This window comes from Carassius auratus, chromosome 27 (genome assembly GCF_003368295.1).
Source record: "Carassius auratus strain Wakin chromosome 27, ASM336829v1, whole genome shotgun sequence".
NCBI classification, from domain to species: Eukaryota; Metazoa; Chordata; class Actinopteri; order Cypriniformes; family Cyprinidae; genus Carassius; species Carassius auratus.
Genome location: NC_039269.1, coordinates 22,361,044 through 22,386,123, shown reverse-complemented (window position 1 = coordinate 22,386,123; position 25,080 = coordinate 22,361,044). Strand labels below are relative to the sequence as shown.

The 25,080-nt window shown below is 36.5% G+C and overlaps 1 protein-coding gene across 1 annotated transcript in view; it reads right to left on the bottom strand.

The window, feature by feature from the left end:
- Positions 1–1,311: 1,311 nt before the first annotated feature.
- Positions 1,312–25,080, bottom strand: part of fndc3ba (fibronectin type III domain containing 3Ba) — a 136,124-nt gene continuing 112,355 nt past the window's right edge. The window contains exons 15-26 of the mRNA XM_026206684.1: positions 24,738–24,876; positions 23,788–23,859; positions 23,232–23,350; positions 21,900–22,005; positions 21,051–21,223; positions 20,058–20,171; positions 19,785–19,934; positions 18,512–18,792; positions 12,862–13,077; positions 9,151–9,317; positions 8,911–9,038; positions 1,312–4,965 (exon numbers count right to left, since the gene is read on the bottom strand). Coding sequence (XP_026062469.1) covers positions 4,654–4,965; positions 8,911–9,038; positions 9,151–9,317; positions 12,862–13,077; positions 18,512–18,792; positions 19,785–19,934; positions 20,058–20,171; positions 21,051–21,223; positions 21,900–22,005; positions 23,232–23,350; positions 23,788–23,859; positions 24,738–24,876 — 1,977 coding nt within the window. The 3' untranslated portion in view covers positions 1,312–4,653. The remainder of the gene's footprint in view (positions 4,966–8,910; positions 9,039–9,150; positions 9,318–12,861; positions 13,078–18,511; positions 18,793–19,784; positions 19,935–20,057; positions 20,172–21,050; positions 21,224–21,899; positions 22,006–23,231; positions 23,351–23,787; positions 23,860–24,737; positions 24,877–25,080) is intronic.

The window sequence follows — 25,080 nt, the reverse complement described above, 5'->3', positions numbered from 1 at the left end:
GACAGACAGACCGATAACAGCTGGAATAGTAATTAAATCTAGGATTGTGTGGTCATTTACAGAGACTATAATGAGTTATTTAATAAATAATAAGGGCAAAGTGAAGTAATTTTCATTTGAGATGTTCTTATTCAGTATCAGTGGATTTTTGATTTCAGGACATCTTGTTACAAATCCTGCTTTCTTTCTTCCGGTGTCCGTGTGCAAAGTTTGACCGTTGGTGTTTTATTGATGTCAAATGAAGGTCAGAGCCTCCAGACTTTAGAGAAAGAGAATTCAAGAGGAGAGCACCTTCATAAATCATTACGATCTCCTTACGAGGCAGAAGGTGATGCTGTAAAATGAGACTGTCCATTCACACATGCCACTCCTGCCTTCCTTCACCATAAAACGCATACAGAAAAATACCACTTCAAAGTGTCAATTACAGGTCAATTTCAAATAAATGAGCATTATGCCTGGACGATCCACTTTTAATGATCAACTTCAATTAAAATACTCTCTGCATTAAAAATATAGGCTAATAAAAGTCAGATCTTAATAACTGATTGCAGTCAATTTCCACAAACATAAGACTAAATGTCTTCACTTGCAAGACAGTTTAAGCTGCAACTGCTTTGGTAATACAAATGTATTGTGACCGGTCACGCCAATAAAGAAAATCTGAAAAGGAAAATGGAGACAGAGAAAGAAAACTGACATTTTGTAGCTTTGCAGTGTCAGCTCTAACCAGCAACAAGTACTTACCACAAAAATAAAATAAAAAAATACACCAACATAGTGTCAGAGAAACACTGAGAAGGACTGAAGCAGAACAGCAAGAATCTAGGCATCTGTAATTAATGGAAATGGATAAAAATAAATGCTCTGCTTTTCAGGCAATTTGACACTGTTCAAGTTCAGGATTTATGATTTATTATTCATTATAAAGCTATTTATCATTTCACTTTACACCATGGATTTTGGCTTGTTAACGTTTCTGTATGAATAAGTATCTGCTTCAACAGGTTCATACAGTATGAAGCACTTTTGGTGGTGGATGAAATTGCACTAGCAGCTTCAATGAACAACATCCTTCTACGTCAAACACCTCAGTAATATTGCTGAACAGCCTTTAAATGTTTCCTACTTGGTGGGTTTTTGAGAATAAGAACATGATCTGAATTTTAGCAATGTCAAATATTGGGTTATGATTAGTATTTGTACTCATTGCAAGGGTTTTAATATTCATGACATGCAACATGAACCAAGAACCAACGAGTGCCCTCAATCATATTAAAGATTAATATGTCCAGTACAAAATACAATTTGTCCGAAAAAATTAAAACATTTATTGGGTATAAATATATTACATACAAGCTACAGATACAGTTAAGTCTTACATACATAGGGTAGTATTTGCAAAAATCTATACATTAACATTGATATGGCAGTTTCTTTTATATATAAGCATATGAAATTGTCTAACATTTACAATACGAGAAAAATGTATGACTTTAAAAATTTTAGATCATGACAACCCTGGAATGTTTTATATATCTTTCCTTTTTTTTTCTTTAATCTGTGAGGTAAAAATACATATACTTTTTTTTTTTTGGAAAATATTTGAATACACTTATGGTTCTATACATTTTTCTGGGATGACTGAGAGCTGTCCGATCTCCAAACATCATGTTCAAATTCATTTTCATATATATATATAAAAAAAGAGCACAAATAAAACCGAAATAAAATACAATATAAAAATACAAAATTGTACTTGGGCCAAAAAAAAAAAAAAAAAAAAAAAAAAAAGAAGCTGTTCTTTTGAAATTTTACAAGGACCAATATGAAAAGGAAAAAATAATTAAAAGAAAATGTATAAAAATTGAAATCGCCCAAATACTACTTGAACATAATGGGCAAAAGAAAACCAAAAAAAAAAAAAAACACTTAAAATAATTATAATAAAAAACCTAACATTACAAAGGATGCCAATGGACTCTCAGACTTTTCACTAAATGTGTTTTACAGACATTTCTGACTGCATGATAGCCTTGATTTGAAAGCAATAGCAACAATGACTAGGAAATACAGTTTTATCAAGATAAATCTAATAAAGATTAATGTTTCGCTTTAAAAAGTGCTTCATTTCTGTTAGTTGTCATACTATATCTATATATCTCTATATATAGCAAAAATACTGGAATAAATTCACTATTGCGCTATGACATGTATGGAAAATAAAAGGAAATGAGAAATGTCTCTTGCCTCAAAACAGTTTTGATTGTTTTGCTTTCCTTTCGGTGTGAAACGGCATGTAAGATTTCACTTCAGAAGGATTATTCAAATAAATGGAACAATTTTCACTACTAAAAAAAAAGTGTAGTCACAGATGAAGTTTAACTTAAACCTATGTTTTTCCTTTTCAAGAAATGATGTTCTAGTGTCACAAAGGATTTCTCAAGGAACCCTTTAAATAACAACAAAAAGCAACATAAAAGTGAACAAGCCTCCGCTTTGGCAAACAGTAAGATAACATAAGTGTCAGAACACTCTTTTTAGCAATGCCGAAATGTAGCTACATACTGTACGTCCCATTACACGCTCACAAAATAAAGTAGTAAACAGATCAAACATTCGCTACAGTTCTCTATGAGAAGACAACTAGCTGGAGTTCGGCACTTTCTGACAGGAGATGAACAGGCATTTGGTTATACATAAATGTTTCAGCATGGTACATGCTACATGTTCCCAATGAATGAAAGACATAAACATAACCAGAATTATGAAGGAAAGGAATGCTGGCCTTAATCGTTAATCTACGATACAAATAACTGAAAAAAAAGAGAAAAATAAAATCATGCTACGAGAGCGAGAGAGAGAATAATAGTACATAGCTACATCTCTTAATTTCTTGAAAAATAAATAAATGAAGATTGCACTTTAATTGCCATTTAAAGTACTGTATGCAATAGATAGTATAAATAACCCTAAAGAATGATACCTTACTTTCCCATTAACTTTGGCAAAGGTATTCTGAGCTAGTAAACGATTTGCTTACGAAACAACTAGAGCAAGGCACAGCTTAGGTGAGAAAACCGATCAAATAAATGCATTTAAAACTGCAGATGCAACGGAATGATGCTACAGATGACAGCAATATCAGAATCATTCGGCGACGTTTAGTGTTTTCGCAGCACCCTCTCAGAAACATAGTATTTACTTCTTGACCTCTAAAAAGTCCATGTCCCTGAGGTACAAATACAGGCTCTCAGTCAAGGAGAAGAAGCTCTTCTCCATGCAGTTCTCCTTTTTAGAAACCTCCTAACTGTTCTGCAAGCGTAACGTGGGAGAAACTCTTTGGATCGACGGGAACTGCTGGTTTGTACCTTTTTTCCTTGGCTAAAGATGCACCGCGAACACATCAGGCTGTTTTGGCATGGCGCAGCGGGTGGAGGAACTCACTGCTGCTTTCGACAATAACCTTGATATGAAGCACCTTGGAAATGTCCAACTGGCTTTCACGGATTCCGAGAAGATGAAACACACAACGACGGGTCACGGGAACACGATGGGCGATGAACGCCATTCACAGCTACGCACTGGGTATTGTGACTCCCTGGATCTACAGACACCACACAGAGCCCAAAGTCAGTCTGAGAGGGCGACATAAGCCTAGCCAAAGTCATCCGGGTGGGGGCGAGAAGGCGAGGAAATAGCCCTGTGTCACTGCACCTTAGGACTAGATGGCCAGAGAAAGAGGGGTGTGTGGTGGCAAAGGGAGGCGTTTAACTTCCCTCACCCTTATCCGCCACCACTACTGACCACAGATAAAGCACCATAGATTGTGAACAGAGAGATCTGCTTCAAACTCATTGTTACTTATATTACAATAGCTCTTATAGATTTATATTTATGTCTCTATATATTAGATAACCGATTCCGTTCATAGGAAAAATAAACACACAATAGCAGCATCACTTAAACCACACTTGGATTGCAACTTGCTTTGGCAGCTTAAATGCAGGGGGGGGGGGGTTACAACAGCCTTACTACGGTAACAGTATTTTGTGTTTCTGAGAAGGGTCGTGGTGATGCGTACTGTGACATTACAAGCAAAATGTGAACATCACGTGATTATGTATCAAAAAACGGCACTGGGTGAACTGTGGGTGTTACGTCACGATAAAGCTATGTAACTTGTGTGTGTATATATATATATATATATATGGCTGAGAAACAAATGGACACTCAGATAAAACAAAGAAAGGCCATGAATGCGGTAAAAAATACAGATACATTTTCCTCCCATATACGTACACTTAAAGGGATAAAAAAATAAAGCATGCAAAAACAGGCTGTTGCGCAACTCTTCGTAAGGCTTGATGATGTGGTTTCGCTTCCCCGAAGAGTTCAGAGCAAAATCCACACGCTGTGAAAGAGTGAGTGGCACAGCGATGCACAGGCAGGCTGGAAGGCATCATAGAGGGCAAGAGGGAGAGAGAGAGAAAAAAAGAGAACGAAAGACAAGAAGAGAGCCTGTATAACATACTCAGCCCACAGTACGTCGCGTCGGATGCATACTTTAAGTGTTCGTGTGTTTCTCAAAACATTTGTTTTGTTTTTTTTTTCCCTTGGCTGGCTGCTGGTTCTGCGTTCTTTTCTGTATTTTCACTTCATGAAGAAGTATTGCACCACAAAAGCGATGATGAAAGACAGGACCGCGAAAGCCCCGACTAAGGCCGCCGCGAAGCGTTCGTCCGTGGCGAACATGCCGCTGGGCTTCAGGGTATCGGGGGAGTTGAGCTCTCCGGGTAGGGTGAGCTCCGTGCGCCGCAGGGTGAAGAGCGAGGAAGGGCTGAGAGGGCCACACAGCTCCTGTGTGCTGTCCTGACACCGCCGACACACGTACACACGGAAGCGATAGTCTGTGTTGTTCTGCAGGCCAGATATCTGGAAGCTTGTGTCTTCTCCCTTATATAACTGAAAGAGAAAGAGAATGTTTGTGAGAAATGTAGCTTCATATTCTCAGACTGAGTAAAACATGTCCAACTGGACACCATCAAGAACTGTTTATATTCCAGGTTCCGTACGACTAAGAAAATAATTGCAGTTATAATTTCAACATTTTCAAATCATGTAAACTATAGAGGTGGCCACCGTTTCTGTGGTTTAAAATGAGAAGTTCGTTATCAGGGTTATTATATTTAACTAAAATTAAAACTGTTACAAAATTGTTACTTGCATAAAAGGTAACTGAAATAAAATAAAAAGATCAGTTTAAGATGAAAATAAATAAAATGAACAAACACACAGCAAAATTGCTAAAATTTTAACTGACATTATATGAATATAATAATTTTTTAATTTTATTATTATCACTACTACTATGAATAGATATGTATATGTTTATACTGCATATATATGTGCGTGTGTGTGTGTGTGTATGTCTGTATAAATACACACACACACACACACACACACACACAGTCAGTGTATAATAGCATAATTAATAATATTAACACAAATAATAATGATAATAAAATAATACTATTAGGATTCAATACAAATAAATGTAACTAAATGTAATTATGTAACATGTAATTAAACCAGTGATTGAATCTCTCAGGATAAAATATAGTTCCAAAAAAGTATATTGGAGAGATCTCAACATTTATTAAAGTAAGAGCATAGGGGTGGCTTTGGATGGATGTCTTGCTGTGCCAGTATCACAGATAGTGGTTAGTACGGTTCATTCCTAATAGAAGTCCGGGCTCTCATATCCTGTAGTGTGTTAACATATGCCACAAAACCTCGAAAGGTACGAAAAAGAGTCTAGATACGAAATCTGGGCTGGTGTTCACAAAACATTTTATATTACCTCTAAGAGTTCTCCTAAATAGTAGTAAAAAATTTTAGCTAAGACTTTTCTCTTAAAACCTGTTCACAAAGCTGCTGAATGAAACATTTACTAAGGAATAAAGAGAAGTCTTAAAGGGATACTCCACCCCAAATCTACAATTTTGTCATCAATTACTTACACCCATGTTGTTCCAAACCCGTAAAACCTTAGTTCGTCTTCGGAACACAATTTAAGATATTTTGGATGAAAACCGGGAGGCTTGTGACTGTCCCATTGACTGTCGAGGTCCAAGTAAGTATGAAAGACATCGTCAGAATAGTCCATCTGCCAGCCGTAACATTATGAATAAATTAAGAATACCTTTTGTACACGAAGAAAACAAAAATAATGACTTTATTCAACAATTCGTCTACCGTTTTTTCTCCACATCACTGTAGCACCCTTTTGGAGAATATGAGCTGAATGCAGACAGCGTATGCTCTTCAGTATCAGCTACGCCACAAGGACATGTTTTTTTTTGTAACATATATTTACACTTTGATTTGACAGAAAACAGCGCAACCTTGTGGCACCGTATTTATTTTTTGTTTTCTTTGTGTACAAAAAGCATTCTCGTCACTTCATTATGTTACGGTTGAAGCACTGATAGCAGATGGAAACTAAAAAAACTGACAAAAGCACATCTGTTACTTCTTGCTCAAAAGGTTAATGAAAACGTGTATATAATCCAAGAAACATTTGGAGTTGGGGTAACCTCCGAAACCAAAGGTGATACCCTTTTTTAAAAGGTCATTATCATCAAATGTTTCTAAAATATTTACTGAGGCAGTTTGCCACCAACAGCCATTTCAGGACAGTTTGTCACTTGGTCTTAGTGACATGCATGAAACATTCAACAAACATGGAAATGTATATCACCATGCAACTCTAATAGCACAGCAAAGCCAGGATTTAAACATGAAGATCATTGTTTATTCCAGATGGATGGATAAAGTGCCACGGCACGATCGGTTTAGAAAAGCTGGAATAGTCTTTTCCCCCCTCCAAATACCTATTGCTTGTACAAAAGATCCAGAGAGAACTAAATACTTGATTTCAATAAGGAAAAGAAGAATTCAGCTTCCAGCACACACCAGACACTGGCTACATTTGTAAAAAAAAAAAAAACAATAAGGCATCAAAGAAATACATATGCTAAGCAAATACATTTGGAAACTGTTCCTATCAGCAGTATAATGCATTAAAAAAGATAAACTTCATACAAGTCGTTTCTAGCAACCCCTTTTGACAGCTACTATTTCATTTTTCGATTTCCATTTGCAGAGAGGAATGAAACGGATGCCATTTGAGTTCAGAAGAGCATGTAAAACGGAGATGGCAATGGTCTCCGTTAATGAAAGTTGCCAAAAACAAGCCAATTACTTCTGAGCAGACAAAAGAAAACTGAATCTAATATAGAACAAAATAAATAAATAAAATGCAACAAAACAACTGTTTATTCAGGTCCATGAGTGATGATATTTTGTATAAAGTCATAAACTGTCTTCACTATTTGTATCACTTAGCTTCCATGTTTTCAATACTTTATACACATCATGATTAATTATTCCTGCTCACTTCTTTTATTTGTACACTTTTTATTATTGTTGTTTTTAGTTATTAATATAAAATAAATCTAATTTAATAAAACTGTTACTTGTATCTAACACATCTCAAATTGAATATCCATTTATGTATATATATATATATATATATATATATATATATATATATATATATATATATATATATATATATATATATATATATATATATATATATATATGTATATATATATATATATATATATATATATATATAAAAGAAAAATGTGTTGAATTTTGGGGAAAAAAAAGGTATGGTTAACATGCATTATCTGGGTGAAAATGATCTGAGATGCACACAGGATTTGTACTGGGTCCCTGGTTGTTCTGTAAATTTCACATGTGTTTACATGGCGAAATGGAGACATATTCCAGTTACGAGTTAACACAGACACCCTACAACCAAAGCAAACAGCAGATGACATCTGCTCCCATTAAACCCTTGCTTCTCTTTACATGCAAACAACACACTCCTCACTTCTCACATCCATTTTAACAGCTCACAGGACAAGGAGCACATTAACGCAGTAATAGGAGCCATGCCAGCTACATTAAACATTAGAACAGCAGCGTTTGTGCCCCAAACAGAAAAATATCCCAAGGAAGGAAAGGATCTGATTGGCTTGCTCTGGACAACTCCCCAGAGAGACCCTGTGGCCTTCACAACCAGTCAGTGGATTTATGATTCACAGACTGATCTACTAATGTGACCATTAAAAGCAAAATGACGGCACATTTATAAGCGGGCAGACAAAAATGTGCAATAATGTCACTTGTGCAGTGAATGATGATAATCCTCTCTCTGAGGCAAACCAGGGACTTGCACACCACTGTCACAAAAGCCACTGATTCTTAAAAAGACAAGTTCAATAGTTTCATCAGGCTAAACTTGTGTCCTGTTTTCCTGTATTATTCGAATTTCTCCAAATCACAACAACAAATGAAAAGTAACCTGACAGATTAATAAGACAAATTTGAAATGCATGCTGTTGTTTCCTTCAACTGTATGAAGCATGATAGATGAGCTGGCTGTTGGTCTCTATCAAGCCATCAGCAGAAGCATCAACATCAGTAGCAGAATACTAAGAGTCTCAGGCAGAGGACAGAGACCTATCATCCTGCTTCTATCTCAGACTTAGTCTGCGGGATGACATCTTGATCTTTTTCCCTTTCCTTGAATAATAATGCACTGCAAAGTCTAGCAAGAAACTTTGTGCATTTTCCGTTTTGCCTGTAGGTCTGGATATATTAATAAAATCTCTGTCCTGTGTCATAACATATGCATTTTACTATGAATGCAATGAAGTGTTTGGTGTTAGATAAATAAATAAATAATAAAAAAACATGAGATATAATTCACTGGCTAATCAACAGCCATAATCTACAGTAAAGGTGTTTCAGGTATGAAAAATGGAATCTCACCTGTTTGTAATCAGACTCCCGGCCCACCAGCACCTGTAGGATGTAGATGATGGGGTCTCCTCTCATTGGTGGAATGCTCTCCCAGCTCACCTCGCACATATTCCCTTCCATCTGTACCACTTTGGGAGCTAAAGGATTATACACAAGTTTAGCTGTATAAGCATCAAATAAGTGCCCATCCAGAACATGAACACGCCATGTGAAACAATGTGCAAATATTCTTGTAGAAATATACTTTACCCTTGAGAGCTGGAGGAACAGACTTGGTCGTATGGAAGGTGTGTACTTCAGAGAAAAGGCCCTCTCCTGCCTCGCTCACAGCTTGAATCCTGAGACAGTAGCTGCTCGACTCATTCAGTCGCTGTACCTTGTATGTGTGGCTTGGGCCTCTGTAGATTGTGACAAACCTAAAACATAAACATGGTGTTTTATTTCAACTTGGCTCCAGTCTCCAATCTTTAGTAATCACATGATTCTTCAGAAATCATTCTAATATGCTGATTTCATGATCAAGAATTTTTAATTATCATCAATGTTGAAGACCATTGTGCTGCTTAATATTTTTTAGTAAACGGTCATTATTTTTAGGATTCTTTTATGAATGGAAAGTTCAAAAGAACAGCATTTATATTACTTATTTTTTTGTTGTAATAATGTACAAGTCTTTATTGTTTTTAATCAATCAAATACAGCCTTTAATTAATTTCTGGAAAAAAGTACTTTTTAAAGTTTTTAATGGTAGTGGATATCCATTTTTAACATCCAAACAATTAATCTTATTAACTGCTTTGTCGATTTTAGTTAACAATTGTTACCAGTTTTAAAGATGAGCTACATTTGTCTGGAAGAAAAAAAGAAGTTAAATTAAACAACAACAAAATGTTAAAGAATGCTCTTTTAGGCACATTTGTGTGTTTCTAAGACAAACAAAGGACGTAATGACATTGTAGACCAGCCCCAGGCTTTCATAATTTGATTTAACCTTTTTTTGGTCTCAATTACAATAAATTAAGTAGAAATTTCAGGTATTGGCAGTGAGCTCTGGGTATCCTCAGCACCATCAGTTTTTACACAAACAACTCGGGTCAAAACAGAGAACAAAGCAGCAGCTGCTATTTAAGGACATTTTGCCAATCTCAAGAAATTCCTGCCAGCTCGATGTCTGACTAATAAGATGCAGGTAACGGACCATTGACCAGAAGTTCACGTTTAATATTCTCACTTCAGCCCGTCGAACTCTCTTCATCATCCAAGTCTGTGTTGGAATGCTGGCTAGGATTGATCGCTTTTTATGTGCATAAAAAGGAATAGTACTAAGCACAGTCTTTTGTGCAAGTCCAGCTCCAACAGGCAGTAACAGATCACCTCCTGAATTACAACAAACTCCAGAAGAAAGGGTTTTTCAAAGAGTAAGAAAACAAGAACGAGAGGAGAGTCCACAGAGAAGTGCTCTGATACAGTAGCTTCTGTTGTTGGTTCGATGGATAGTACATCTTTGGTTACTATGGCAATCTGACCAGAAATAAAATGTGTAAAGCAGAACGATTACAAGTCCATTTCAGAGCCATGCTGAATCTAGTCTGTCCTGACTGTTCAGTTGGCTTCTAATTTTGATTAAGCAGCTGAATCAATCATTGTTAACATAGCAACAAAAAAAGAACACTCTAATGCACACTGATGATGACAATTGGATCTCAGGCCTTTAGTAAATATGTTTAACGCAGTAATTTGATCAGGACTAACACAAAGTCAAGGGGACATTATGCTACCAATTGTTAGCCCTCTGTTTATGACTACGACATTTCATTTTGTAACTTTCAAGAATGTTGTGAAATCAAAATAGTTTGCTGAACGTTTTTATCCTCTGTGTGAAACGCCACTACACGGGCATTAGTGATCAAAGACGTATTTTTGTAAAATAACCTCTGTAGTCTGATACACTTTACTCAATGTATAATTTGCCTGCTTATCATGCAGCCACTTGACTGATAAGAAACGTTAAATAGTGTTCCTGTAGCTCAATTGGTAGAGCATTGCGCTATCAAGCGCAAAGTTGTGGGTTCGATTCCCCGGGGACACATGATAGGTAAAAATTGATAGCCTGAATGCACTGTAAGTCGCTTTGGATAAAAGCATCTGCTAAATGCATAGATGTAATTTAATTTTAAATAACTGAGTACAAAATATTAATTTGACAAATTAATTACCTCAAAATGACTCACAGTACCCACTTGAGCCTTCCGTTATCGATTGTAGCAGTTGTGGTTGTATCAATAACAGACCACTAGATGGCGAGATCAGAGTTGTGTTGTAGGGAGTCACGTAGAAATATAAATGAACGCTGATGGTTCTGCTCGTATGGAAGCATATGGGTAGCAACATTCAATTTTGAATGTAATATGCAAAAGGACAATGCAATATGTAAAATGGCAATGCATTCTGTATTTACATTTACATTTTCCGATACATTTGTGCAACGTTTGTTGCAAAATGAAAATGAAAATTAAATGACAATTTTCATTTGCCATTTTATACATTAGTTTTAATATGTAAAATGAATACTAATTTTAACGCTTTATAAGTTGCAAAATGAAAATGAAAATGCATTACAGAAATTATTCAATATGTATAACATGTTCAAGCTAAAATTGTGGCAAGATCATCATTCAAATGCTATTTTTCTTAATTGCATTAACACTCACAGTCAAGACACTTACGATTGCATTTTAATTCATGCAATTTCATTAATGTCCCACAATGAATGTAGCTAAATTTGATCACGTCTCTGCCCCCTCCCGCCATGTCAAGACTCAAGACTGGAGGATTCAAGTGAGAGAACATGGACAAGACAGTTGGTCCGTGTACAGTTTGATCATTTCAGTTTATGGCTTCAATATTTCATTCGCACTTGTGGGCGGAACTGAAACGCTGCTTTCAGCTGATTGGTCGAATCGCTCGGTCTTTTCATTCTTATGCTCTAAGCATCTACACCAGAGGCGAGCGGCACAATTTGACAAGAGGAAATAGAACCCAGTGATGTTCTCTTGCAGTGGTTGCATTCAACACGACAACAAATCCATGACAGTAAACTGATGCCCCGTTCTATTTCTGACGAACTCCAGCGTTCTGACACAAAGAACAATTTCAAAGTTACATAACTAAGAGAATCGTGAAACAATAGTTTCCTCAAAAACATTAATCGGCACAAATGTTTACAACATAATTTTTTTTAACTCTATTATAATAGAAAACTAGTTACTTTATATTGTACTTTATACTTTATAATATTTCACAATGTGACTATTTTTCTTCAATAGTATCAATAGACTTTCTATGTTCAAATTTAAAAATAAAATAAAAAGATGAATGCTTTAATCATGTCTCCCCTTGTAGAAAAACTGTTACTGGCTAAAGAGAATCATTAAAATAATGAGAAAATTAACTGGTCTAACGCAAAGGATTTCCGACAGTGTCGGTTGGGAATTAATTTTATTTTCTATTAAATGCCCATCTGTCAGGCCTGTTGCCCACTCACAAATACTGCCAAAATGCCACTTTGCCAAAGCAAACAATCAACAGTTACAATTAAATTGGGATGTAAGCCAAACTGAAACTTGGGGATGTTAAAAATGCAGTGGCCTGGCCAATATACAGGTATGTCTATAATAGTAAAGCCTAAAGACCTTTAACATTAATTACAACTCAAATCAATCATTTCTATAGTATGACAGCTTTCATTTGTTGAGCTGTTATCAACTAAAAAAAACACACAAGGTAAAAAGTTTACAAATAAATTATATACCTGTCATGCCAACATTTTGCTGCCATCTAATGACAGTTCACCTTGACTAAATTACATTATTGCTTACAGTGCACTTTGAAAATGAATTAAATTTCTCTCTTAGCGGTGCATCTATTGTCATTTATTAGGTGTAATCGAGATGAACTGACCTTCTGTTCTTGTCCTCCATCTGCAAGTTGTAGACCATCTCTTCTCCGAGCAGGCTCTTGGCATTGCTGCTGTCTCCCCACTTGAGTTTGAGGCTCTGGGGTCCAGCGGCAGTGCACTCCAGTCGGGGCGGGACAGGGGGCAGCGGCCTGGTCCGGGCCAGCAGGGGAGGGCAGAAAGAACTGGCACCAATCTCATTCACTGCCTGAATCTGCAAACTGACACAGCACAGAGAGTCTCATTTAAAACATGCACATCAGGGCCAGAATATGGTGCAGAGCTAGAAATGTGTAAACTGCTACAGATGTAGCATTTCTATTTATCTGTGCTGCTATCGGTGAACAGGACTGCTTTATGTTATGTAAAAATATTTTATCTTCTGTATTATAAAAACAAGCATCATCATCCATTTATTTCTGCTGAATTCCCACCAAAACTACAATGATATATCCCAATTACTGTCTATAATGATTTTATATCACAGTAAGGGTAAATAAGATTTCCGTCACTCCTACTATTCCTACATGATATACAGAAAGAAAAAGCCTAAAGACTGAAAACCCCTGACTACCATCAGATAGAGCAGTGTGACTGATGGGCTCAGTAGGAAATTCTGCCTTACTATTTAAAAGTAGTCTTTCAATGTGGCTACTATAAATTACATTTTTGTGCATGTGTGTCACAAAAAAAACACAACAGTCAAGGCATTACAAGAGCCAGCAGCAAGCTGATATTAAGCTTCAAGGATCCGCATGATAGACTTTACCTGACCTTTACCACAAGACCTCCTGACAAAGCAGCTTTGAGGCGTAAATCAATAACTTGTTAAGAATGTAATTCTTAATAAACCTGCTCTTTCATCAAAACCTTTCAGCAACACGTCATATGCCAGCTTTGAGCAGAGACAATAATCACACACATTTTCCTAGAAGTCCTCACTCAGTAGCATTTGGGATGTCTGACTCATTTGAGAGATGAGAACATCAACAAAACAGAACATATCAAAACAAACAAAAAACAAAATAACACACACAAAAGAAAACAAATCACAACTAAATAAAACAAAGCAAAACACAACAAAACACAAGACAACAAAACAAAACAACTCAACACAACACAACAAAAAACAACTCAACACATCACAAAAAAACAAAACAAAAAAAAACACAACACAACAAAACAACTCAACAACCTAACACAAAGAAACAAAACAAAACTCAATGTTCCAAGAAGCATTTTGAAACATTAAGCATTTTGTTTGTAGAACAAACAAATATTTTGCATTTAAACAAATATTTTTATTAATATTTCTTAGACTAAGTTTTAGTGTATTAGTATGCTTTATTTATTTTTAATACAACAGACAGTGTTCAGTGTTCAGAAAAGTGTCTAACTGAAATCCTGACTGTTTTAGTTGCAGGTTAAAAAAAAAAAAATCTCTTTTTTGTGGAACAAACAAATATTTTGTTTAATATAATCGGTTTATCACTTTGTGAGTGTATAAGTGCATGTTTAGTTAGAATTTTCACTAAGGTGTTCAGTGTTAATGCTTACATCCGAATTGAAATCCTCATTATTTTAGTACCCCATAAAACCTGATCATTATTAAATAAATCATACAATCAGTTTTAATGATATAATTAAAGGGGGGGGGGGGGGGGTGAAATGCTCGTTTTCACTCAATATCCTGTTAATCTTGAGTACCTATAGAGTAGTACTGCATCCTTCATAACTCCAAAAAGTCTTTAGTTTTATTATATTCATAAGAGAAAGATAGTCTGTACCGTTTTTTCCCGGAAAAACACGACTGGCTGGAGGAGTGACGTGTGGGCGGAGCTAAAGAATCACGAGCGCCAGTAGGCTTTTGCGTTGAGAGCGTTTGGAAGCTGTGACATTACCGTGAGGGAAAACCCATCATCCTAAACAAACCATGGCTAACAGTCAGATTCAGCCGTTTATTTATGATCCAGAATCTTATCCAGAGGCTGAAACTGAACGAAAGCAGCAGCAGCAACGACTCGCTCCGAGCGGGGCTCGAACCGCGGTCTCCAGCATGGGAGGCGGACGCACTAACAAGGAGGCAGAGATATTTTAAGCAGTTTTACTCACCGCCTGCGGTTCCAACACACGATCGTGACCCTTTTTCCTTGGGATTGCATCATCCTTAAGATGAACTCTGTTGATGCTCTGTAAAAATAAACTCCATCCACTGGTCCCTTAATGCTGTTTTTTTTTTGGTAATCTGTGCAGGGTTGTCTTGCCCTGGCAACCAAAAACAAACTCCTTTTGTGACATTTCGCGACGCTCTCGTTCTGATCAGTGATTGTCTGTGCTCAGCCTCTCAGTGCTCTGTTATACGGGAGTGCGAGCTCTTCCGGCAGACGTGCCCTTAGGACCCATATAAGGAAATTCCGCTCCATCTAACGTCACACAGAGCCATACTCGAAAAAAACTTTCCGAAACTTGTGACAAACCAGAAGGAGTATTTTGGGAACAAAAATACTCCTTCAAACGTACAACTTAATTTTTGAAACTTTGTCCATGTTTAGCATGGGAATCCAACTCTTTAACAGTGTAAAAAACTCAGTATGCATGAAATAGCATTTCACCCCCACATTAAAAACATAATGATCTTTTTAGTATCTTCAATGCAGTTATACATTTTTAACTTGTAGTGCAGCTATGAAAAGTTTAGCTTTACTAGAAAGTTTAACGCTATTAAATGAAGTAAACATTCTTTGTTGTATCAAAAAGCAAGAAAGCTAAGCAACTTCACGTCACCGCTGAACTACTGTAAAGCAACTGCACTGGAACATTACAGCATGTGGATTTGTATTTGTTTTCAAAACAAAACAAATGTCAACAGAGACACATGGTATCATCAATAACAGAGCTAATGTGACTCACTATACTAGACTCATTCATGTTCATGTGTAAGAACGTCACTTACAGCGGCCGTTCATGCAGGAGGTGAGCAGATGACACTCATATGAGCAGCTTCATCTGAATATGAATGTATGAATGGAGTGCAAGGGGTTTCACGTTTATCAACAGGCCAACTGATGTGCCCTTGCTTTGCTGTTAATCATGTGAAACACTTCATTGAATTTCTATGGCACAACACAAATATATTTAGACACACATATGTTCATGAATACTAATATATGATATCATTTTCATTTATTACAACAATAAAAAACAACTACAAAATCCAGCTAAAACAGGCTTTTCTTTTTGAAAATACAACTCATTTTACCCAGCTCCACCTGACTCAGCCTTGATGTGAAATGAGACGTGGTCGATCTCCTCACTCACTGCCACTATAATAAGAAGTAATAAGCCACGTCATGCTGAGTTTCGCTCACTTGCGGATACAAATAACTTCCTTAACTTTCACCTCGCTGAGCTCAATCAAATTTATATTTGTCGGCTGAAAGTGCTTTGTTTTAGAAGCCCATCATTCAAAGATAATGCTTCGTCATATTATTAAATCAAATAGATCCAAAATCAATTTCTGGGTTTAATAAAAATTGGAGCATTGGGGAGTCTGGACTGGAATTAACAGCAGCTCTTTCACAACACCAGGCTGTTTGGTTGACATTTAACTGAAAACAAAACAAGAGATTTCATTAGTCTGTACGCCCCTAATGACAAAAGACATAATCGATCTAGGAGAAATCAAATGGCCATTCAGTCTGCTTCACGCCGGGCCTGGACCAAAAATATCTGGTCCTGATTCATATACAGTGGGGTTTAAAATTCTTAGGCCACATCAAAAATCTGAGATTCAAAATCTTATTTTCACTTTTATCTGGAACCATGTTTAAGATTCTCATTATTTAAGTCCCTGATCATAAAGCAAATGTGTGACATTACCATCCTAACCCATTTGTTTGAATAAAATCTATTAACTATACTGAGCATAAGGAAACTCAGCGGCTTTCTATGAGCAGAGTAAATAACACTGCTATTAGACCAGTCAGAACACTGGCAAGAGATTACTGAGATGGTCTGCTATCAGATAATGAAATCTGCAGTGGACTCCTGCCTTTGGCTTTGCTTCTAAAATCCAAAAGCAATCAATGAATAAAAAAATTAAAAAAATTAAAAACTAATTAAATAAATAATGTGGGCCATATATATTACTACTGTTCCATGAACAGTGTCGGAAAAATAAAACCGTGGGGTATGATGCATGGCAGAGAATGCTAACGAAGAGGAAGTCCAACAGCAACAAATGCAACAGATGGACAACGTGGAAATGGAAAGGTCAACCATAACTAGAAAATCAACACTGATCTTCTCTGCGCATGAATACTGAACATGGCGGGAATACTAAGTGAAATTTAAAACACACACACACAAAAGATTGTAGCGATCTATTTAAAAAAAAAAAATCTAATCTACAGAGTGTCTATTTTCTCTCTGAAAGAGTATTTACAACCCAGATTTTCAAAACAGAGTTTAATCCAGGTAAGCAACATTTAAAGCTTAATATTCCACCATATTGTTTAAATTTGCGTTTACAAATTTAGTAAGATGTGTCATTTATTGTCAATTTTCAAAATGTAAATTTATGGTGCTTAGTTATTTTCTCTGAATATTGAGAATCTGTGACAAGACCTAGAGTAGAGTTAAAACTATTAGTGTCAGTAAGATTTTTTTTTGTATTGCTTTAAAGCTTTTGAAAGTCTCATATACCTGTGAAAGCTGCCTTTTTTAATCAAAATGACAATAAAAATTATAATATTGTAAAAATATTATTACAATTTAAAATGTTCGATGTTCAATTTATTTTAAAAACATTCTTCCGATTGTAGATTTGAACTACTCCAGTCTTCGGTGTCACATGATCCTTCAGAAATCCTTCTAATATGCTGACATGGTGCTGATATGGAACAGCATTTATTTGAAATAGAAATCTTCTGTAACAAGAGTCTTTACCCTTGTCTTTAACAATTTAATGCATCCTTGCTGAATAAAAGTTAAAGAAATCGTGCAGACCCCAACATTTTAAATGGCAGTGTAAATAGAGTGGGAGTAGACAAGAAGATAATCATTAAGCGAAGAGCAGGTGGACGACGGGTAATAATCTGCAGGAGTCAGAGGAAAGTGGGGTGAAACTGGAAAAATCAGTCCCACGCAGATCTCTAATTTAAAGGCCACAATCAAAGCTCTCAGACAAAAACATGGGTTGCATAAGCCGGCTGAAGAAGACACTTATTTGTGCGCAGTGGAGGCCCCATGCAGGGATAGATGTCCTGTTATGGTCGCCACTTCGTGGATACACACACAAACTCTGCCCTCTGGCCTTCTCTTTTCATTAGCTTCAGATTAGCATCATTAACACGCTGCTGTTTACCCACTGTTCTCCAGGGCAGGGCGAGGAGTCAGGCAGCGGAGGTGACGTGGTTATGGCGTCATGCTTCCCTGATATGGACAACTTTGCAGAATGCAAATGAGACCTGAGATGGAGTGTAACTACACCCTGCAGTCTGGATCACAGGGAATTGGAAAGCTAAGTAGTTATTAGTTAACACTGTTTTCCCATATCGCAGAAATACATCAGCAGATGAATGTGATCTAGTGAACAGAACGGTGGTGTCATAATGTGTGTGTGTGTGTGTGTGTGTGTGTGTGTGTGTTACATACCTGTATTCACTGTCAGGCTGTAGGTTCTGTAGCACATAGCAGGTGCTGGTGCCCAGGCTGATGAGCTGCTCTCCCAGTTTAAGAGTGTAAGATGTGATCTCCGCGCCATTGTTACAGGGCTCATCCCATTTCAAAGCCAGGCAAGTGGAAGGTGTGTAGACGCCACTTTCTGTAGGGTCGTGCTCAAGTACACACAACACTGAGATGGGGTCGGGCACGGTGACGGGGGTCTGACAGCTCACATGATCACTGTACGGTCCTGCACCTGCCTGATTCGCTGCCTTGAAACGGGAGAAAAAGTTAGCCGTCAAAGTTTTCCACATGTATTTAATTCATAGTTATGACTGGTTTATTCATAAAATAAATTAAACAAAGATCAGTAAATGACAAATAACAACACTTTATTGTGGCATCCACACAGTTAGTAATTGCAAAAACGCCTGCTATTTAATGTCCTTTCTTTTTTTAAGAACTAAATGTGTAAGTGCATTAACTATTAAAAATAATGCAATAATCGCAGCTAAATATTTTAACCCACTGACAGCCCTAATGTGTTCTGCAATAATGATAAATGCCACCTTTAAAAACAACAACAACAACAAAAAACTTTAAATTGGATCTGTTTTAGTTCATCAACCACTATTTTTTAAATATATATTAATAAACATTTATATTAATCCAATTCAGTAAAATATTTTAAGCTGCTTGACTACATCTCCTAATTAATAAAAATGATTATAGTAATTACGCTGTTAATCCTCGCCACATAATATCATCTCGACATGAGTATCACCAGCTCATTTATTTAAAGCATAATGACTCCAACCTTTTTTTTTACGGCCTCACTGCACACGATGATACAGATAATGAAGTGGCAACTTTCATTGTTCTTTCGAGATTTTCCTGTCGCACTTGTACTACTCTAATCAATTAAACATGCTAAAATAGACGAGCAAATGCTAATTACGCTAAATACGGCACACAAATCTATCCAAAGTTTACTCACGTTTTCTAATCTTGGATTCAGACTGCACTAGAATGACGCACAATACTTTTTTTTGGAATATAATAAAATAACATTATGCAGTAATGCGCTATTAACACTTTCCTACTCCCAGGGCACCTTGTAAACAAAAGCAGGCATTAAAAAAGACATTATGAATGTAAAAGAGATATAATTAGTAAAATTGCCGCACCTAAACTCTTCACATTAACAATACTTTATTCCACACGTGTTAAACAAATGAAAAGAAGTGTTAAGTGACAGTGATACCTGTAGTCTGCAGTAGTAATGAGTAGCAGGTGTCAGGTCTGAGATCTCACACTGCGTGTCAGGGCCGCAGTAGATCAGCTCTATGGGCTCTTCCTCTCGGCCCCACTCCAGACGGTACTCAGAGATGTCGGCCCCTGAGCTCTCTGGACTCTGAAAGAGCCATAAATTAATTATTCAGCTCATCTGAATGTCAAAACTGACAGTGTTGTTGAGTGTGTTTATGTAAAACCCATGTACTTTTAACAATGGGTGTGCTTTAATATGATAAACTACCTCCCAGCTGACCAGCACACAGGTATTGGACATTAGCGCGAGGGATGGCGCCGCACACTGGCCAGGAGGACCAGCTGCGGTGGTTATTTCTGTTGCTTCAGAGTATTGTCCATACTGTAAGCAGAAGATAAGAGCCTAATTAACATTCACTACATGACATGAAATGGTTCATATGCAACTAAGTTCATTTCTATCCAAATAAAATGTGAAAAACAAACAAGACATCCTTGTGAAATCAAAGCATGTTTCCAGTACTGCAATCTGTTGCGAGACACATCAATCCTTAACTCTTGTGGGAGTTTGTCTCAAGCAAACAATGGAAAGTAAACAGAGAAAAGGATTAAAAGAGGATAAAAAAAAGAAGCTGGAGTGATATCTATGATATCTATGAAAGCCCACTTCTGCTATATAAGAAAAAAAAAATCATGCTCTGGTTATTCATAATAATGACATAGAAAGACATACAGAATTGAAATTGTAATACAACAGCTGAAATAATGACAAAGTCAATATTACAAAAAGAAAAGTCATAATTATGATAAAGTTACATTTATGACTTAAAACAGTTGAATTTGTGAGGCAAAAGTAATTTGACAGTCGAAACGATTTGTCTTAGCTTGGACTTTTAGATCACATTTATCTCATAATTTTGTCTTAGTATCTCAGAATCATCTAATTCCAGATGGATTCAAATAATTAGTGTCTGGTTTATACAAGTAATGCGATAAAATTAAAGGTAGGGATGGTCAGTTTGTTAGGTTGATGAATTTGCATTAACATTATTGGTGGCGATGCTTCAAAAAACAAATTCTGAATCACATAAGCTCTGAGAAAATGTTGGCATGCTGTTAGCCTAGCAGTAGTCCTTTGGACAGACTAGTCAACTAGTTATGGCAACCCATTGACTAGTTAATGAAAATGTGTTCTGTAGTTCTGCGTAAGTACAGGGCATCAGCGAATCTCTTGATATTAGATTCCTAATTTGTCACTCACCCCTGCCTCGTTGGCAGCACGCAGGCGGAAGCTGTAGGTGGCGCCGGGGAGCAGACTGCCCACAGTGCAATCCAGATCAGAGCCGTGATAGACCTCGGCAGCCTCAGATTCGCCCTCCCTCATTTCCAAACTGTACTCACTCACCTCACATGCCCCCTCAGAGGAGGGACAGTCTGAAAAGAAGGACAGAGAAAAAGCCCTTCAGTACAACAAAGAGTTAAAAGGGCAGGGAGTACGGGTTCATTTCATCTTTTATAATAAAAGTTAGGGGTTCTTTTAAAGCAGAGCAAATTACAGCTTTACAACTTCAGATCAAAGATACTCGTCCAAGAGCCTGAATCCAGAGTGTTCACTTAAAAGTCTGGAATCAGCAGCTCAACAATGGAGCTCCCATTATACCCAGAATTCACTCCCCACCGAGGGTGTTTGGTTGTTAACAGTCACAGGGAGTCAGTGAGTCAAGTGCACTGCAAAGAGCATCGTTCTAGGCTAGTACTGGAAAATATGTGCAAGCCGATAATGTTACATTGAGGAAATGTAGCAAAAATGGTGGAAATATTGATTTTAAGCCATTTCTGGATATGACAGAAGGGTTTTGTGGCATTGGGTGAACGGCACAGAAAGGCTTTGTGAAATGTAATTTCACATCATCAGAAATAAATCAGAAACTGCAGAGATTTTGGGAGAACGGAAATCATCAACTAAATGTTACTGGGAAAGTATCTTGCTAGCAAAATTTTGGCTTTGATTCACAAGGAAAATGCGCTTTACAGGAAGGAAAGAGAGGGATAGAAAAAGAGAGAAATAAGTTATGTAGTGGGTTTACAAACTGTGTGCAGAAAATCTTACCCCATTGTAAGTGCACTTCTTTGTGTTTTGCTTTACCCACAATTCTGGGAGGCTGGCAACGTCCTGGAGCAACAGATAGCGTACGCACAGGCAGACTCTCAGAGCACTACGGGGACACAAGCATAACAAATATATATTTATAAATATAACTGCAGGAATAAGTATGTGATTTGCACTACCGTTCAAAAGATTGAGGACTTTAGGAAGAAATTAATGTTTTTATTCAGCAAGGAAATATTTAAGCGATCAAAAGTGAAGTAACAACATTCAAAGGACTTCCATTTCAAATAAATGCTGTTATTTTCCACAAAAATATTAAGCAGCACAACCACTTCTAACATTGATCATATTAAAAAAAGAATTTAGAGCAGCAAATCAGCATATAGGAATGATTTCTTAAGGATCATGTGACAATGAAGTCAGGAGGCTGAATGGATGCTGAAAATTTAGCTTCACCATCAAATTTAATACAAATTATATTATACAGTATATTATAGAATATATTAAAAAGCAGTTATTTTAAAAAGAAAATATATTTCACAATATTCTTCATGAAACAAATGCAGCCTTGGTGATTATAAGTGCATTCTTTCATATATATATATATATATATATATATATATATATATATATATATATATATATATATATATATATATATATATATATATATACACACATATATTTTTTTAATCAAGTATAAATTTGAACTACACTAATAAAATCTATAATATATATAACTAAAATTATATTCAATATATATATTGATTATATTATATAAAAAATTTATATTATATAAAATGATATTTATGACTGACCCAAGTGTACACTCTATGATGCATATTTGACTGGATTTCTACAAAATTGTTCATGAAACTTAATCTCAATCTTTATAAGTCACTACACACAGTCTGCTTAAATATCACACAAGCATTGCTATGCTTAGATTTTTTTTTTTTCATTACTACCACTAGACACCTCAAGATATTGCTGAATTGAAAAAAAGGTGAAAATTCCTCTTGACCTTTGTGCAGATCTGATCCACAGTAACATTTAGAAAAGGTTAATGGAGGTTACCGCTGAAGGGAAGTTCATCCATACAACACTTTGAATGTTTTTTTTTTTTTGAGGTGTTCAATAAACACTGTAAAAGTAATCATTTTCTGTGCGTAATTTATACAGACTTAATTTTTTTAATTGTTGTGAATGACATTTCCCATACGTATTCCTGCAACTATAAAGCCATTTTTTTTGTATGCAAACAATTCTCTCTTCTTTCTCAGTGCCTGTCTTTTGGGATCACATTTGGACAGATGTTATGTAAGCTGTTACCTGGCTGTGGCCGCCTGTGCTGATGCTGCAGGTGCGCAATCTGTACAGTGTGCCAGGTTTCAAGTCCTCACACACACACTCTGTGGCTGGCCCACTATAAGCAATGTCCCACTGATTGGCTACAGAAAACAAGACACCACAGAGTTAAACAATCACAGGACAAACGGCTGGACACATTCTGTTGTTATCCATGCAACTATTCCCAAAGCTTAATGAAATCATTACCAGATAAAACACTAAAGTAACAATGAACATATAAGAGCTGTATATTGTATTTGAGTATTTTATTCAATATAAAATTCCTTTTAGAGAAATATAAGCTGTGACAGCACTAATGGAGTATGTGTGCAAGAAAAGAAGACAGATGTAACAGTGCGAGGACAATGTTCTTACAAAAGGGTTCGTGTGGAGAAAAAAAAACAAAAGACCAGCTGCATGTCTAAATACTTTCGAAAAACAATTAAGATGTAATTAAACAAGGACAAAAATATACTTAAACATGCAGACGGATGGCGTGTCAAAGTGACATATCGCCGCTGAATATATTAATACATACCATCAGAATTTCCTTCTGAAATCTCTAAGAGGTATTTCAAGATTTCCGAACCTCCGTTGTCTTGTGGAGGATCTGTAGCGTGACGATACAGACAGGATATTAGAAATATACACACAGATGTGTTTAATATACATACTTCCTGTGAAAAGTGTTTGAACAACAGCTAAACTACTGTCTGTTATTTAAGTTTACAAAATAAATGAAGCCGTATTAAAACTCTATTAAAGGGGTCGAAGCACACGTTTCATTTAATTTCTTCCTGAAGTTAGTTGTATTGTTTGTGCCAAAAACATGTTAGAATTTGTTCTTTTACGGTTGAATAGGCATTTATTTCCAACCGTAAGCACTGAAACCTACAGCATCTTTTTATTTGCATGGATAAACTCATTTCAAAAGATGAAGGGAAATCTGATTACCCATGATATGACCATTGAGGTATTTAGACCTGACAACTGTTGTATCCCTTTGCAATGACTAAACTAAATTTGAGACATTTGCCACTTGAAGTTTATTGCAGCTGTCAGAAATCAACTGTTTGGTTCATTACTATGGGGAAATAAAGAGGGGAATTATCACACTGAGAACACAATTCAACCGCAGACCTCATCCTACTTGCTTTTGCAACCAAGGAACTGAATTGGAAAGTGGCCAAGCAGTGCATCACAAAAGAAGACCTCGAGATGAGGTTTATCGTGACGCACACATGAGTCAGATAGAGACCAGGACTAAAGGACATTACTTTTTATTTAGGTTTGTAAATACGAATATTAATATTAGATTCACATATTTCTTCTCAATTTCCCAGATTCAAAAGGTCAAGCTCAAATGCAAAACAGATTGCATTTGCTCCCAAACATAAACGAGTTTTCCAATTTCCCCTCACAGCCAGAAACCAATTCAGCAAATGCAACAACTCAAGCTGAACATTTCAGCTGCACAAAAAGCCATACCCCATTTGACACTGAAGCTGTAGGGTCTGATGGGGCCCTTGATGCAGGGTCTGGAGGGGGGTCCAGGTTTGTCTGGACTGGTTTTACACACCAGCACCTCACTGGGACTGCTCCTGCCTTCCAGGTTAGAGGCTATGAGCTGCAAGACACAAAAACAAGAATGGTTAAACCCAAAACAGGCTTGATTCTGTGCATCAATGATTTTTTGCCTCTCTTGTCCATCAGGTGAACTTCGTAAGAGAAAGCACCACTAGCTCTTTTGGCTCTTGTTGAATTGCATGTTTGGGAGATATCATTAGTTCATTAATAATCATTAATTCATATGGTGACCACACATACTCTT